The sequence below is a fragment of the Palaemon carinicauda genome, chromosome 23, assembly GCF_036898095.1.
Source record: "Palaemon carinicauda isolate YSFRI2023 chromosome 23, ASM3689809v2, whole genome shotgun sequence".
In the NCBI taxonomy this organism is placed as follows: Eukaryota; Metazoa; Arthropoda; class Malacostraca; order Decapoda; family Palaemonidae; genus Palaemon; species Palaemon carinicauda.
Window position 1 is genome coordinate 63,677,140 of NC_090747.1, and position 18,756 is coordinate 63,695,895.

Below are 18,756 nucleotides of genomic sequence, written 5' to 3' on the forward strand. Positions count from 1 at the left end.
AACAAACAAACATGGAAGAAAACATAACCTCCTCCCAACTTCAGTGGTATTAATATTAAAAAAAAAAAAAAAAAAAACCCAAAAGGGAATTTTTTTTAATGTCAACTACCTCCCAAAAATAGGGGGAAGTGCCATGGTATATAGAATAGATGACTGGCTATAAATGGATATAAATTAATTAAGTCATGTCAGTATTATACAAAAAAAACAAAAAAAACATAATCTTTACCGCAGGCGCGAATCGCTTGAATTCTGCTATCCAGTTGGGCAGGGTCGAGAGTGGTCCGACAATCAGAAATGGTCCCTGTACGCCTTTGTCGACGAGATGGCTTATGAGAGCAATGCATTGAATGGTCTTTCCTAGACCCATTTCATCGCCCAATATCCCGTTGACTCCGTTTTCATACAGAACCTGAAAATTAAATAAAGACGACAGTAATAAAATGTCAAATCAGGGATGAGACTCGTGTGGAAAGCCTTTGCAACATTAGTAGTTTCATACACCAATGCAGAATGCTTATCAGCATTACGTTTGAAACCTTAAAAGGTAAAATTTACCTCCAGAATGCACGATCTTTTAAAATCTCTAAATGGCCTAATTCGACCAACCTTCACGAAAGGTCAAATTTACCTCCACATTGAATATCATCTTTTAAAATCTGTAATTACTGTACATTAATTAAATCATCCTTTAATCTTTTCTCTCCTCACGACCACTAAACCCTCTGAACTATACACATCTATAAAAGGTTGGCCGCGGTACCATGGCCCCCTTAAGAAACTAACTCAAAATGAAAAGCAACACCTCCAAAAAATATAAAAAAGCATCTCTCTATACAATACTCTAATCTTATCTCACAGACACATTGAATAGTCTGTCATATTACCTAAATACTTTCAACTTCTCCATACAATAATGATGGAAAATATTCATTATTATTATTACTATCTAAACTACTACCATAGTTTGAAAAGCAAAATGCTATATAGGGCCCCAGAGCTCAAAGAAAATAGTCCCGTGAGGATAGGAAAATACTGAAACAGAATAGTGTGTGAGCGTACCCTCAAGCAAGAGAACTATAAACTAGGACAGGGAAGACCATGGTGAAGAGACTATGGCACTACCCAAGACTAGAGAACAATGGTTTGATTTTGGAGCGTTCTAGTTTCCTCCTAGAACTATTCACCATGGCTAAGGAGTCTCTTCTACACTTACCATGAGGAGAGTAGCTAATGAACAATTAGTTTAGTAGTTAACTCCTTGAGTGAAGAATTGTTAGGTAACCTGTTGTCAAATGTATGAGGACAGATGAGAAAGTGTAAAGAATAGGCCAGACTATTTGGTGTATGAGTAGGCAGTGGAAAAATCAGCTGTAACCAGAGAGATGGATCCAATGTAGTACTGTCTGGCCAGTGAAAGGACCCAATGACTATCTAGCGGTAGTATCTCAACAGGTGGCTGGTGCTTTGGCCAGCCTACTACTTATGAAAAATCTTGACGAAGAACCCGCAAATCATGTCTGTTTTTTACACAAAACATGAAAAATCCTCTACCAGAAAAGTAATAGATAATAGTTGCAGGAGGACTGACACCTTTAGGAATGCAAAGTTCAAGAGGAGATTTGTTAAAATTCATTTCACACCAGAATAAAAATGGGAACTCATTTCACACCTGAACATTAAATCATTCATGATTATGATAATAATGTACAATTTCTTCTACAAGTCCCGACACTATGCTAAACGGTTCATCTCCACAGCTTAATAGTATATCTATTTAATTCTATATAATAGTATTTAGCATTAGAAAGTAACAAGACAGTAAAAATAGCATAGGACAAAAAACTGGAAAGAATCAATGAAAAAAGTTAACTGCAATTTAATAGGATAAAAATGACTGAAAACTAAACAATTATGTTACACTAATAACACCCGATACAAAAATAACTAGAGGGGCACTCAGTAGAGCACAGACCTCCGGCGCAGCAGCTGATTTCTCGACCTTGACCTTTGACCTTAACATGCATTAATTGATGTGGATTTTCATAATCAAATATAAACCAAGTTTGAAGTCTCTGTGACAACAATGTCCAAACTCATGGCTGATTTCATGAATTAAGACAATTTGCTTGACCGTGACCTTGACCTTCCAAAATTTAATAATTTCCAGCTTTTTACCTAACAGTTAATCACTGCAAGTTTCATTACTCTAGGATTAAAATTTGTGACCAGGAAGCTGTTCACAAACACACATACACAAACAAGGAAGGGTTAAACATAATGTCCTTCCAACTTAGTTAGTGGTGGTAATAAGATACCAACAGCGCACAAAACGAAAACCAATTCTAAACCTTACTCACCGTCAGCCAAGAGTATCCGTCCAGCTGGTAGGGTCTCATGGTGCCGTTAATGAAGAGGCGGGGTTGCTCAACTCTTTCTGTATCTTCTGTGGTTTCTTCCTTCGCACCTGAATTCTCTTTCACCGTCTAGGTAGGAATTGCAATAAGAAATATCTTACAATACAGTAATTATTATTATTATTATTATTACTAGCTAAGCTACAACCCTTGTTGGAAAAGAAGGATGCTATAAGCTCAAGGGCTGCAACAGGGAAAAATAACCCAGTGAGAAAAGGATAGGAAGAAATAAACTACAAGAAAAGCAATGAACAATTAATAAAAACTTAAGGATAGTAACAATATCAAAATAGACCTTTCATAAATTTATATATACCAAGGCACTTCCGCCAATTTTGAGGGGTAGCCAACATAAAGCAAATGAAAAATAGGGGATCTTTCCTCTCTACACTCCTCCCAGCCTGACGAGGGACTCGACCGAGTTCGGCTGGTACCGTAGGATCCACAGCCCAGCCTCCCCCGTTATCCACCACAGATGAAGTTTCATTATGCTGAATCCCCTACTGCTGCTACCTCCGTGTTCATCCAAGGAGACCGGAGGAAGCAGCAGGGCCTACCGGAACTGTGTCACAATCGCTCGCCATTCATTCCTATTTCTAGCACGCTCTCTTGCCTCTCTCGCATCTATCCTCCTATCACCCAGAGCTTTCTTCACCTTCTTAAGCAGACAGCCATTTTCCATTCTCTCAACATGGCCAAACCACCTCAACACATTCATATCCACTCATAAATAAATTATAAAAAGAGACATGTCAGCCTGTTTATTTTAAAAGCAAATTCTTCGGACAAGCCCCATGGGACCATAAACAAGATTCAGATAATGTTCACCTACTTACAATTATAATGTTCATGATAATAAGAATCACTTTCTTACTGTATAATGATATGGGTCAGTAATAATTATTCTCTCAAGATTTTCGGTGATCAATCTGTTCTGAAGAAGTGTGTTTCAAGTATTGTTCTCCTGTCTGGACTTCAACTGCTGATTCTCATCTTAATTTGTTGGACAGGAACTCACGGTCTATTAAATTTCTTATTCCTGATCTAGATATTAATCTCTGGCATGGCCATTCAATTAGTTCATTATGCATGTTGCATAGTATTTTTTTATAATTCTGATCATCTTTTATATTCAGATCTTCCAAGACGGTTCCATCCTGTTCGTAAAACTAGGCATGCAGTTAATTCTAGTAGTCATTCCTTCTCCATCATGAGACACTATACTACACAGTATTCTAGAAGTTTTATTTCACCTGTGACCAGGTTGTGGAATGATCTTCTTAATTGGATTCTTCCTCTGGTTACGGTTCACTTTCCCTTTGCCTACACATACAACGAAGTCAGACCTATTCTTTACATATTCTCCTCTGTCCCCATACACCTGACAACACTGAGATTACCAAACAATTCTTCTTCACCTAAGGGGTTACTGCACTATCATTGTTCAGTGACCACTTTCCTCTTCAGGGATGGTAAGCAGCTCTTCTAGGAAAAGGACACTCCAAAATCAAACCACTGTTCTCTAGTCTTGTGTAGTGCCATAGCCTCTGTACCACGGTCTTCAACTGTCTTGGGTTAGAGTTCTCTTGCTTGAGGGTACACACAGGCACACTATTCTATGTTATTTCTCTTCCTCTTGTTTTGTTAAAGTATTTATAGTTTAAAAAGGAGATATTTATTTTAATGTTACTGTTCTTGAAATATTTTAATTTTCCTTGTTTCCTATTCTCACTAGGCTATTTTCCCTGTTAGGGACCCTGGGATTAAAGCATCCTGCTTTTTCAGCTAGGGTTATAGGTTAGCTTGTAATAATAATAATAATAATAATAATAATAATAATAATAATAATAATAATAATAATAATAATAATAATAAGGTTGTTGAATCAGTGGAACTTCAAAAGCTCAAACTTGCAGCGAATGTTTTCATGTTAACCAGGCCGACATACATCTCTCTCTACAGTTTATATGTGAAAGATCTATCTTAATGTTGTTACTGTTTTTTTAAATAATTAACATTACTTCTCTTGCAGTTTATTTCCCATTTCCTCTCCTTACTGGGCTTTTTCCTCTGTTGGAACTTTAGGGCTTATAGCAGCCTGTTTTTCCAACTAGGGTTATAGCTTGGCTACTAACAATAATCTCTCTTCTGCAGTCTGGATATGGAATTGTTACAATTGTTAAACAACTCGATATATCAATGTACTAAACATATATAAACTTACCTCTGTGTTGATGACATCACCAATATTGTACTTTCCATCTAAACAATGACGTTTGGATGCTGGCGCACGGGAGGCTGATCTACGCATCCTTCTCTTCTTGCTTCCATTTGACTCCTGGGAGCTGTTGTCTGCCATGAAAATATGCATGAGAATCAGTCTTATACAAATCATGAACTATTTTGCCATAATCTTGATCAAATCACACGAGCTATCTCCAAAAATGACCAAGATTTTTCTCAAATCACACGAGCTATCTCCAAAAATGACTAAGAATTTTCTCAAATCACACGAGCTATCTCCAAAAATGACTAAGAATTTTCTCAAATCACACGAGCTATCTCCAAAAATGACTAAGAATTTTCTCAAATCACACGAGCTATCTCCAAAAATGACTAAGAATTTTCTCAAATCACACGAGCTATCTCCAAAAATAACTAAGAATTTTCTCAAATCACACGAGCTATCTCCAAAAATAACTAAGAATTTTCTCATATCACACGAGCTATCTCCAGAAATAACTAAGAATTTTCTCAAATCACACAAGCTATCTCCAAAAATAACTAAGAATTTTCTCATATCACACGAGCTATCTCCAAAAATAACTAAGAATTTTCTCAAATCATACGAGCTATCTCCAAAAATAACTAAGAATTTTCTCAAATCATACAAGCTATCTCCAGAAATAACTAAGAATTTTCTCAAATCACACGAGCTATCTCCAGAAATAACTAAGAATTTTCTCATATCACACGAGCTATCTCCAGAAATAACTAAGAATTTTCTCATATCACACGAGCTATCTCCAAAAATAACTAAGAATTTTCTCATATCACACGAGCTATCTCCAAAAATAACTAAGAATTTTCTCAAATCATACGAGCTATCTCCAAAAATAACTAAGAATTTTCTCAAATCATACGAGCTATCTCCAGAAATAACTAAGAATTTTCTCAAATCACACGAGCTATCTCCAAAAATAACTAAGAATTTTCTCATATCACACGAGCTATCTCCAAAAATAACTAAGAATTTTCTCAAATCATACAAGCTATCTCCAAAAATAACTAAGAATTTTCTCAAATCACACGAGCTATCTCCAAAAATAACTAAGAATTTTCTCAAATCACACGAGCTATCTCCAAAAATAACTAAGAATTTTCTCAAATCACACGAGCTATCTCCAAAAATAACTAAGAATTTTCTCATATCACACGAGCTATCTCCAAAAATAACTAAGAATTTTCTCAAATCATACAAGCTATCTCCAAAAATAACTAAGAATTTTCTCATCATTACACAAATATATTAGTCATTAAAATTATTTGACAGAACAATGCATAGAAATCTATATGTTTCATGGTAGAGTAATAAAATTTCAAATATTTTTACCTTCGGATTGCACCGCTTCCTTGGGTTTTCGTACTCTGAAAAACGAGAGAATGAATCTTAGAAAACTTGCACGTTTACTAAAGATTAATTAAAAGATGTTATGATTTTAGATATTTTTCCTGTCAGTAATAGTTGAAACATGGAAAATCTATGTATGGTCCACACTTACTTGTGGCTCAGACATGAACATTGAACAAGGACTTGAAAAATGAAATAAATGCAGCTAAATTATTGTTTTACAGAAGAATATTTACAAATGAGGAGGTATTGAGAAGAGATCACTTCAAAAAGTGATAAGGAGGAGGCAGCTGGAATGTCTAGAACATGTAATAAGAGAAAAGTTTGAACTTTTTGTGCCTTACAGGAAAAAATAGAGGGGAGAACAAGAAACTAACAAAAGAAAAAGATTTTTAGACAACTTACTAGAGGATATAAATGAGCATGTAACATCTGGACAATAAATACTGAGCTAGAGACAGGAACAGGTGGAGACTATTGACAGCCTATTTTGAAGACATGGCACCTACGGAACGCAAGTTTGAGACCAACCGTCAGTCCAGATACTGCTAGCTACAGTGCTTTCCATTTCTTCATTAATATTTACACCTCTTGTTTTCCTGTTACATGGCAATGCCAAGCATGCTACACATTTCACACTCACTCAAGTGGGTAGCTATTGTTCAGTGGCTATAAAGGGGCTATGCCAAAGCGCTCTTCTAAAAATAGGGACACTCAAAAACAGACTCTATAACCAGACTTTTGTTAATTTGCCCTTCCACTTTTTCTGAGTAGTAAGCTATAGCCAGGTCTCATAGAAGGGCCACGTACACCTGGCTGTTTACAAAGAGGTCACCTCTACCTGATCTTCATTCTTAAAACCATCAATGCTGTCCTCCGTAGTATTAAATAATGTTTTTTATGATTCTATTGTTATTATTTTAACATTCTTTTATACTATAATCTTCAACTTGCTTTTTTTTTTTCCCTGTGGTCCCTATCACCTAAAGCATTATGCTTCCCAAAATATGGTCGCAGCTTAGCTGCTGCTGCTGATGATGATACTGTAACTAGAAAAGCACTCTAAAGTGCAGACCTCTGCCACAGCAGCTTATTTCTCAACATTAACTTGCCTTTCCCAGATAAAATTGAAACCGTAGGCATATTCTAAGTGTGTGATAACCATCTGTGAACTTGGGGTTAAGGTTAGGTTTAATTCGGACGACATTTTCCTCGACCTTGACCTGTTACTTTCAAAACTGAGTCACTTCCACATCTCAACATAATTAATCCCTGAAAGCTTCACTACTCTATGAGTAAAATTATGGCCAGGAAGTTGTTCACAAATAAACAAAACAGATAAACAGACAAACAAGGGCGAAAACATAACTTCCTCACAACTTCGTTGGCAGAGGTATTAATAATAAAAAAAAAATAAGTTTCCAGCTGAAGCTGTAAGACAATAGTACAGAATATAATCCACTGTGAAATAGCACATGTACGAAGGCTTACTTTTGTTTGGTTCTAATCTTCACTAGAGGGGCACTCAAGACTTACCTTAGTCGCAACGCCACTGCGTACTTGTACTAAGATGCATTTCCTTCAAAAGCTAATAATATTTGTCTTTGGTTCATTCCCCATGTCCACCATGTTCCATTGAAATTGGTTCAGTAGTTTTAGCGTAACGTTGTTCGCAAATAAAAAATATAAACATTTGCCATTTACACAACATTAAGATTATTTTAAAAGAACTGTTGGGTACTCTTAACTTGACGTACTTAATTCAAAATAGTACACTCATCCTTGGGTCATACCCTACATGACTACCTAGTTTGGTCAAAATCGATACGGTACTTTTTCTGTATGGTTTCTCACAAACAAACAAATAAAACTAAGAAAGACTCAGGGGTGAATACATACCCTTCGTAAAATCTCAGATTTTACCGAAGGCAATAATTATACAAAAGCTGATACTTGAAAGAATATTCCAAACACAACTTTACCTTTTCATTTTGTTTTCCTTGTCATGACTCTCTATCTGCTTCAAGAGAAACTGGCTGTAGAACTCTGATTTATTGAGAAGATGCATCAACCGCTTGTACCTAGTAAATCCAATAATGATAATGTCAATCAAAATCTAATTAATATATGTGCATTATTATCCATGGCCAATCATTTCTTATAGCAATTAGGATAAATCCTGGTATCTACATTCAATCTGAAGTTCATAATAAGTCAATTATGTCATTAAGGTGAATCTACATATATTGAATAGAGCCTTTACATCTGAAACAAGGTGTTTCACCCATGCAGACTTTGGGAAGTTACTAGGGGTGTGGGGAAGTCCCAAGGGGTGTGGGCAAGTCCAAAGGGGTGCGGGAAGGTCCCAAGGGGTGTGGGCAAGTCCCAAGGGGCATGGACAAGTCACAAGGGGCGCAGGCAAGTCACAAGGGGCAAGGGCAAGTCCCAAGGGGCACGGGCAAGTCACAAGGGGCACGGGCAAGTCCCAAGGGGCACGGGCAAGTCACAAGGGGCGCGGGCAAGTCCCAAGGGGTGTGGGCAAGACACAAGGGGTGTGGGTGTGAGCAAGTCATAAGGGCATGAACACATTATATGAATAATAGGAATGGAAAACGAGATCATAAAGTTTAAGCTTTCATGAATATTTTTATCAATCTTTACAAGCACAATTTATAACAAATACCCTTTGGTTAACATCGACTAATCAACAAGCTATAATTTTTCATTGACATCTAAACTCACCACATAGTTTAAAAATAAATAAATATCAAACCAAACAAGAAACAAGAAATACCTTTTCTCTTTCAGTTCCTTCTCGTCCATCCTGCGCTCTTCCATCTCCTTGCGGAGCATTTCCTCCTCGGCTAAGTTCTTCTCTTCCATTTTCCTCTCTTCCGCCTCAATCTCCGAGGTGAGAAGCAGGTTCTGTGTCTCATCCCATTTTCCGTTGCTATTTTCTGAGTGATGGGAAAAACAAATCTTATGTAGTGAAATGTATTATTCCAATGTGTCTTCAGATTTATTATTCCTTATCATTATTACTACCTAAGCTACAACCCTACTTGGAAAAGCAGGACTCCAATAGGGAAAACAGCCCAGTGAGGAAAGAAAATATGGAAATAAATTATATGAAAAGTAATGAGTAAAAAATGCATCTTAAATCAGTACTGTACCTGCAATAACACTAAAATAGATATTTCACATAGTCTGGGAAGATCTAAATGCAAGTGTGGTCCGAATTATGAAAAATCTTATACAACATGCATAATGAACTAATTGAACGACAGTGCAAGAGATCAATACATTATCCTAATTAGGAATAAGAAATTTAATAGACATCAAGGCAGAATAAAAGAATTAAAACACTTTGAAATAGATTGATCACCGAAAATCTTTAAGAATTTCTCGTTGTGCAAATTTTTTGTGCATTTGAAAATGAAATGGAACAAATGTGCTTCTCAAAAGTAACGAAGATACAAACGCAAATCCAACTGTAATGAGATCATAAAAATTATCATTATTAATTGCTAAGCTACAACCCTAGTTGGAAAAGCAGGATGCTATAAGCCTAAGGGTTCCAACAGGGAAAATAGCCCAGTGAGGAAAGGAAACAAGGGAAAACAAATATTTTAAGAATAACATTAAAATAAATATTTCCTATAAAAACTTTAACAAAACAAGAATTAGAGAAATTAGATATAGTGTACCCAAGTGTACCCTCAAGCAAGAGAACTCTAACCCAAGACAGTGGAAGAACACGGTACAGAGGCTATGGCACTACTCAAGACTGACAAACAATAGTTTGATTTTAGTGTCCTAGAAGAGGTAGTCTCTTCTACCCTTACCAAGAGTTAAGTAGCCACTGAACAATTACAGTGCAGTAGTTAACCCCTTTGGTGAAGAATTCTTTGGTAATCTCAGTGTTGTCCGGTGATAGCCTGGTGATTGCCAGACTGGGGTTCGAGTCACGGTCAAACTCCCAAGTTCCTTTTATCAGTGCAACCTCACCATCCTTGCTAGCTAAGGATGGGGGATTTGGTAGAGCCTATAAGTCTATCTGCTGAGTCATCAGCAACGATTGCCAGGCTCTCCTTGGTCCCACCATGGATGGAGAAGGGTCTTGGGCGCTGACCATATGTAATATGGTCAGTCTCTAGGGCAGTGTCCTGCTTGATGGGGCAATGTCACTCTCCCTTGCCTCTGCCATTCATGAGCGGCCTTTAAACCTTTAAATAATACGCCAGACTATTCGGTGTACGTGTAGGCAAAGGGAAAGGGAACCGTAACCAGAGAGAAGATTCCAATGTAGTGTGGAATACAGTGATAAAACAATATCATTTAACCCTTTTACCCCCAGACTATTTGGAAATTTCCAACCCTTAACCCCCAGGGGGTTATTTTTTTTCCAGCACATTTTGCAGTATATTTTTTTTAAATTGCTCTAACAGCCTTAATTTTTGTCATAGAGAGGTCAGGTTGGTCTCATTCTCTTGGAAAATGCCTGATTTTTCTCAAAAAAAAATATCAAAAATATGAAAAAAAAAAAAATTTATAGCATTTATTTGCAAGGACGTACCGGTACGTCCATGGGGGTAAAGGGATGGCTTTTGTGAAACGTACCAGTACGTCCTTTGGGGGTAAAAGGGTTAATACAGTAAGCAAAATGACATTTGCAATAACATCACATTTATTTCATATGAAAAGGGACTATTTGTTAATATTTGTAGCTGGAAATTATAGGCATGGAAGTCACATTAGGTCTAACCTTGGCCATATTATAACAAAATTAAACTTAAAAACAGCTTATTGGAACCTATTAAGTTAGGAAGTTAAGTTATTTCTGTATAAAGTATCTAGGTAGTAAGTTGGCCAAGGCACCAGCCACCCGTCGAGATACTACCACTAAAGTTATTGGGACCTTTGACTGGCCAGACAGTACTCATTTGGTTCCTCTCTCGTTACAGCTTATTTTTCCCTTGCCTACACATACACTGAATAGACAGGCCTATTCTTAACACAATCTCCTCCGGTTAAGGGTAGAAGAGACCTTTAGCTATGGAAAGCAGCTCTTCTAGAGAAGGTCACTCCAAAATCAAACCATTGTTCTCTAGTCTTGGGTAGTACCATAGCCTATGTACCATGGTCTTCCACTACCTTGGGTTAGGCACATCATTCTAAGTTTCCTTATTTCCTTTACTCAGTGAACTAAATTCCCTGTTGGAGTCCTTATGGGGATTATAATAATAATAATAATAATAATAATAATAATAGTAGTAGTAGTAATAATAATAATGACAGTACTCTCTTACCTCCTTCGGAAGCTTCGGGGGTCTGGTCACGAGACAAGCCATGAGCCTCCTCAGGATGGGTAGGGCTGGCCGATGCTGGCCGACCGGGAGACAGCGACCCGCTGGACAAGGATTGCCTGTCGTCATCGAGGGTGGTAATCTCTGTAAGAAGCAAAAGATAACAGCATGAACTTTAGCTTTTCAATGTTCAAAAAAGGTTCATTTTCTATTTATTCAAATACTGTAGATAAATTCAACATAGCATCTTGGAATTTCTAATTTGGTGGCAGATTTTTCTTTTACACACACACGCAAAAACAGATGATCGATATCAGATAATGAAGGAAATATCATAAGAAATTTGCTTCATTTCAACAAATCATTTCAGATATGTTTTACATAAGTTTGATTCAATTTACAACGATCAAGGTGTGTTGGCAGAACACTTTACTACCAACAGTGCTTCGCTGTATGTCATAGGCTAGCTACAATTGCTTGATAGGCTAATTGCTTTTAACCATGCGATCAAATTGCTTAAAAACAAACTCTCAGATCGGAGGAACATGTGCAGAATACCGTACACAAAAACAAGCATAAAAACACATAGAAAAGGCTGAATAAAAAAATAAAAAAAACCTACATATAGAACACCTACTTTTAATTTCTGGGACATGTAATAAGAAGAGAAAAGATAAAAGAGAGAAGAGCAGGAGAGTGGCAAAGGAAAAAGTTTTTGGACAGCTTGCTGCAAGATGTAAATGAAAATGTAACAGCTGGACAATTTATATATAACTGGAGACAGAACCAGGAGGAGGCAAATGATAGCCCATGTCGAGGAGATGGCACCTAGATGGATAGCATGATCAATAAAAAGTAAAAAGCTAACAAGTAAATAACTGAACTGGTAGAACTATACTGCCTTAAAATATCTTAATTATTCATTACTTTTCTTATAGTTTTTTTATTTCCTTTCCACGCTGGGCTATTTTTCCCTGTTGGATCCCTTGGGCTTCTAGCATCCTGCTTTTCCAACTAGGGTTGTACTGCACCTTAGCTAGTAATAATAATAGTGTTGCCATAAAACTTCATAATATGCAGCAGAAAGATTACTAAACAATTAGTTACTTTAAGTACTCTGTTAGTAAATGAAAAAAAAAATTGTGGTTCTTTATGTATCAGTAAGTGAGGATTTGAATTTTAAAAGGACATACTGTATTGAAGTAAGATATCATTACAAATTATTATTATTATTATTATTATTACTTGCTAAGCTACAACCATAGTTGGAAAAGCAGGATGCTATAAGCCCAGGGGCCCCAACAGGGAAAATGTGGACGTTGATGATACATACATACATACATACACCAAGGCACTTCCCCCAATTTTGGGGGGTAGCCGACATCAACAAAGAAACAAAAACAAAAAGGGGGACCTCTACTCTCTACGTTCCTCCCAGCCTAACAAGGGACTCAACAGAGTTCAGATGGTACTGCTAGGGAGTCACAGCCCACCCTCCCACATTATCCACCACAGATGAAGCTTCATAATGCTGAATCCCCTACTGCTGCTACCTTCGCGGTCATCTAAGGCATCGTTGATGATAGAAAAGGAAAATTCATATCTCTAAGTTGGTTTGGACATATGATACAAATTAGTGTGGAACTACTATTATTATCACTAGCCGAATTACAACTCTAGTTGCTTTAAGCCTATGTCTCCAATGGGAAAATTGTCCAGTGAGGAAAGGAAATCAAATAAGAGAAGCAATGAACAATTAAAACATATTCTAAGAACAGTATTTATTATTATTACTTGCTAAGCTACAACCTAGTTTGCAGGATGCTATAAGCCCAGGGGCCCCAACAGGGAAAATAGCCCAGTGAGGAAAGGAAACAAGAAAAAATAAATTATTTTAATAGTAACATGTAAATATTTCCTATATAAACTATGAAAACTTTAACAAAACAAGAGGAAGAGAAATGAGATAGAACAACATTAACTAAGGGAGCACTCAGAAGAGCAGACCTCCGCCAAGCAAGCTTATTTCTCGACCTTTTGGACCGATTTAGGACGTTTTGCTCGCCCATGACCTTGACCTTTAACTTTCCAGATTTTAATAATTTTAATTTCTTTACACAACAGTTTCATTACTGTACAATTACAATTGTGGCCGTATGGTTGATGACCGGAATTTAACCTTGGACTCAACCTTGACCTTTGATCCTAATACGAATTAATTAGCGTGGATTTTAATATACTCAAATATGAACCAAGTTTGAAGTCTCTGTGACAACGATGTCTAAACTAATAACTGAATACGTGAATTGGGCATTTTACTTGACAGTGACCTTGACCTTCCAAATTTCATCATTTCCAACTTTTTACATAACGGTTAATCCCTACAAGTTTCATTACTCTACGATTAAATTTGTGGCCAAGGAGTTCACAAACAAACAAACAGGGTGGAAAACATAACCTCCTTCCAACTTTGTTGGCAGATGTAAATAGATTTTTTATAAACACATTATAAACAGAGATATCAACCTGTTCAACTTAACATTCTCTGCATATTTGAACTTTTAAAAGTTCCACCAATTCAACTACCTGATTACGAAGATCATTGCACAACCTGGTCATAGCTAGTCATATAAGAATTTAATATCAAAGTAAGATGAAGAACATTACAAAGGCCTTATAGAATTACAGTACGTTGAAGTGGAGGGTGGTAACGAAGACAGAGAAGATACGAATTTGTACTGATAGTGAACAATGCAGTAATTATTCTAGTTATTATTATTATTACTATCCAAGCTACAGCCCTAGTTGGAAAAGCAAGATGCTATAAGCCCAGGGGCTCCAACAGGGAAAAATAGCCCAGTGAGGAAAGGAAATAAGGAAATAAATAAATGAAGAGAACAAATTAACAATAAATCATTCTATAAAAAGTAACGTCAAAACAGATAAGTCATAATATATATAAACTATCAACAACGTCAAAAACAAATATGTCATATATAAACTATAAAAAGTTCCTAACATCCCACCATAACCTTCCAAAAAACTCGACAAACTTAATTATCTGATGAAATCCGAGAACAAACTTATATATCTTACCGGCATTTTCCGTGAAGTCAGTCTGAGGCATCTTATCTGTAAAATTGAGATAGATACATTAGAATTTTCCAAAATTAGAAATATGCAAAAAAAAATATATAACAAATACAAACCATATCTTTAAAAAGTTATGGGCCTATATGTGCAACAGGACAAGATTCCAAATTGCACATAATATACTTAACAATAAATAATCCACATAAAAATGGCATTGAACAGTGACGAGTAGGCCTTTGCAAATTGGGTTTTGGGCGACTGAGATTAACAAACAGGCATTAGGGGTAGGTTAGACAAGAAGTCGTAGTTGACGCACTATGATTAGCAGCGGATGATAGAAGCTTTAGGTAAGTGAAAACAGCTACAACCCTAGTTGGAAAAGCAGACCTCCGCTGTGACAGCTTCTTTCTTGGCCTTTGATCTTAACATGTATTAATAGACATGGATTTTCATACTCAAATATGAAGCAAGTTTGAAGTCTCTGTGACAATGACGTCCAAACATATGGCTGATTACGTGAATTGGACTCGCTTGACCGTGACCTTGACCGTGATCTTAACCTTTGACCTTGGCTTTCCAAAATTCATTCATTTCCAGCTATTCACCAGCCGCCCGTTGAAATACTACCGCCAGAGTGTTATGGGGTCCTTTGACTGGCCAGACAGTACTACGTTGGATCCTTCTCTTTGGTTACGGTTCTTTCTCTTTGCCTACACATACGCCGAATAGTCTGGCCTATTCTTAACAGATTCTCCTCTGTCCTCACACACCTGACAACACTGAGGTTACTAAACAATTCTTCTTCGCTCAAGGGGTTAACTACTGCACTGTATTTGTTCTGTGGCTACTTTCCTCTTAGTAAGGGTAGAAGAGACTCTTAAGCTATGGTAAGCAGCTCTTCTAGGAGAAGGACACTCCAAAATCAAACCATTGTTCTCTAGTCTTGGGTAGTGCCATAGCCTCTGTACCATGGTCTTCCACTGTCTTGGGTTAGAGTTCTCTTGCTTGAGGGTACAATCAGGCACACTATTTAATTTCTCTTCCTCTTGTTTTGTTAAAGTTTTCATAGTTTATATAGGAAATATTTATTTTAATGTTACTCTTCTTAAAATATTTTATTTTTCCTTCTTTCCTTTCCTTACTGGGCTATTTTCCCTGTTGGGGCCCCTGGGCTTATAGCATTTTGCTTTTCCAGCTAGGGTTGTAGCTTAGCAAATAATAATAATAATAATATTAACAAAACAGTTAATCCCTACAAGTTTCCCCACTCTTAAGATTAAAATTGAGGCCAGGAAGGTGTTCACAAATAAACTCACACACACACAGCGGGTAAAACATAACCTCCTACCAACTTCGTTAAGCCTCTCAACGTTACTGTACTATTATAGCAAACTGTCAAAATTTTGGATAATGGTGGATGGTGATTTTTACCCTTTTAATAGCCTGGATGGTGATTTTTACCCTTTTAATAGCCTGGATGGTGATTTTTACCCTTTTTATAGCCCAGTCAGGATCTTCAAATCCCAATTCAACCAAAAATAAATTGGCCGCTATCAAAAAAACACTCAAGATTTTCTTTCGGGGTGTATGATAGCGGCCATCTCTATGTATGATGACGGCTGACTAAGAATACAGCAGTATAAGGGGGGGTCGCAGGAGGGTGTTAGCCCACCGTTAGGTAAATTGGTAAGGACACGGCTTTTAGGTTAGGTTAGTTGGCGTCCATATTTTATGCTCGCTGGAGGAACTGGCCGCTGATATACAAAGGGACCTTTCTTTTTACTCATCTTGTGATAACTATCAATTTTAGACGTCAAAATCACTGTAAGGTCTCTTGCTTGGGGGTACACTCAGGCACACTACTCAATTGGTTGCCTTACTTTCTTTCGTTACAGAGTTATTTTCCCTATTGGAGCCCTTGGGCTTATAATATCCGGTAAAGCTTTACTGTATTACAGATTCTCATTTCGAACAGAAAATATAAGTTTTCCTGTAGAAAATATCGTGATTTGACCGAATTTGACCTTCATTTCAACCACAAACAAACAGAACCACCAATTCGACTAACTTCAAGTAGCCAAACTGGTTGCTGTTATTACAAACAGAACCACCAATTCGACTAACTTTAAGTAGCCAAATTGGTTGCTGTTATTACGGATGAAATGAAGGTGAAAACTGGTTAAATCACGTTATTTTCTACAGGAAAACTTATATTTTCTGCTAAAATGTTTAAATATAATGACGTTCATTTTCCATGTCACTTCACTAAAGTACAGTATGTACTGCGAACGCTAACACTCACGCAGCGTTACCTATGTTACGATGGCATTGCGGTATTATTGTACTGTATTACAGGGCAATGTAACCTAGGAAGAAAATACTTTTTATCTATAGAAAAAATTCCGCTCTCTTCGAAAATGATACTCGATCCCGTCGCTTTATCTGTTTGAAATGAGAATGCAAAAAGGTTTCCACGGAAAAGGGTTTGTTGGAAGGTGGGGGTTAGGAAATATTAACACCCCCTGCAAACTTTCCATACGTATGGGTTCGTGATTGGTTAACGGAAAAACAACAGAGTCTAGAGAGTAAACATGAATGAACCAGAATGGGAAACTTGTCCAGAGCAAGCATTTATCTGAAATATGGGCGTGACAAGGAAATAACAAAATGTATAAAAGTAAAATAGAAAGATAAAATTGAGTGTATGATATATAATATTTGATGGGTATATAAAATGAGGTGATTTTATAAGGTATCGGATAATAAAACGAGTATTACTGGGGTCAAACGTAATATGTATACGAGGGTATTACATAAAAAGGATACTGTATAGTTGTACTGGTTTAAGTCATATACTTGAATAAAGTGAGTGAAGAAGTCAAATAGTTAGATTTAACAGCTAAAGAAAAAGAAGGTTTCATTGTAGTGTATTACAGGGCGATGTAACCAAGGAAAACAACTACTTTTTCTTATAGAAAAAAATTATGCTCTCTCCGAAAATGACACTCGTTCCCGTCGCAAATGAAGTTTCAGAAATATATATACATCTATATCCTCCGATTATGGGGGACCCCCAGTGAGAACTCAGGGTTTTGGGTGGGGAAAACATACTGGGGAATCGATAAACGTAAAACGCCTTTTCTTCTCTACTCATTACCTTCTTGAAATTATAATAACCGGAGGAAAATACAAAACAGTATATCTGAATAAACTTTGGAGGCGCCGTTGCAAAGATTGGGTCATGAAAAACTACAGTAACCAGTGCTGCCAACGTCCGATGTAGATCAAATGTTATTTTGTGACCTGTCATACTAGGCTAGGTTAGGTGGGTTTGTTAGGTTCTGTGCCCTTTTTGTACTTTATATATATTGGGTAAAACTTATATGGAGAAATTATTTAAATTCGTATGGAAATATCTATCATTGCTATCGTTAGTAATGTCAGCGTGCCGTTGGTAACTGTGTACCAAACGTCAACGTTGGTAACACTGTGTATTATTGGTAACGTTGCTAATGTTATCGTTCGCAGTACATTCGTAAGAGAAATGACACCGTGCAACTTAAAGTTAGCCGAATTGGTTGATCAGTTTGTTTCCGATTGAAATGACATCAAATTCGGTTAAATCACGTTATTTACTATAGGAAAACATATTTTTTGTTCAAAATCTCACCCTGTAATACTATATAAAATTACCAAAAAGAAATCCTATTGGTGGAAGAGGGGTTTTTGCACAGAAGGTCGAAACCTGCTTTGTACAAACGAACGAACGAGAGCGACTACAACCAACAAGTAGAATGACAAAAAATGAAAATCACTGCTAATGTTAGCATGTTACGCTAACATTGCCGCAATTCAATATTACCGTATTTTTTCAAGAGACGTAGCCTTTGCAACGGCGCCTCCAAAGTTTATCCTCTTACACTGTTTTGTCCTTTCCTCCTTTTATTATACATCCAAAAAGGTAATGTAGAGAAGAAAAGGCTTGTTTTACCATTATATACCGTTTTCCCAGAATGTTTTCCCCACCCAAAAACCCAAGTTCCCACTGGGGGTCTCCCATTATCGTAGGACATAGATAAATATATTTCTGAAACTATTCATTTGCGACGGGAATGAGTAATTTTCAGAGTGGAATTTTTTCTATAGAAAAGGGTAGTCTTTTTCCTAGGTTACATTGCCCTGTAATACAGTACAATAATACCTAATAATACTAATAATGAGTAATAATTGGTTACTGTCGTCACCTTAATAATAGAATTGAGGGTTAAATGGAGATGGATTTTCTAGTGGGTAACCTATGGGGTTTGGG

At 36.8% G+C, this 18,756-nt stretch overlaps 1 protein-coding gene across 1 annotated transcript in view; it reads right to left on the reverse strand.

Annotated features, from left to right (window-relative positions):
• LOC137617126 (lymphocyte-specific helicase-like) overlaps positions 1–18,756 on the reverse strand; it is a 43,104-nt gene that overhangs the window by 23,721 nt on the left and 627 nt on the right. The window contains exons 2-9 of the mRNA XM_068346975.1: positions 14,451–14,486; positions 11,358–11,498; positions 8,843–9,005; positions 8,031–8,129; positions 6,031–6,065; positions 4,642–4,769; positions 2,361–2,486; positions 230–412 (exon numbers count right to left, since the gene is read on the reverse strand). Of these exons, the coding sequence (XP_068203076.1) occupies positions 230–412; positions 2,361–2,486; positions 4,642–4,769; positions 6,031–6,065; positions 8,031–8,129; positions 8,843–9,005; positions 11,358–11,498; positions 14,451–14,481 (906 nt within the window). The 5' untranslated portion in view covers positions 14,482–14,486. The remainder of the gene's footprint in view (positions 1–229; positions 413–2,360; positions 2,487–4,641; positions 4,770–6,030; positions 6,066–8,030; positions 8,130–8,842; positions 9,006–11,357; positions 11,499–14,450; positions 14,487–18,756) is intronic.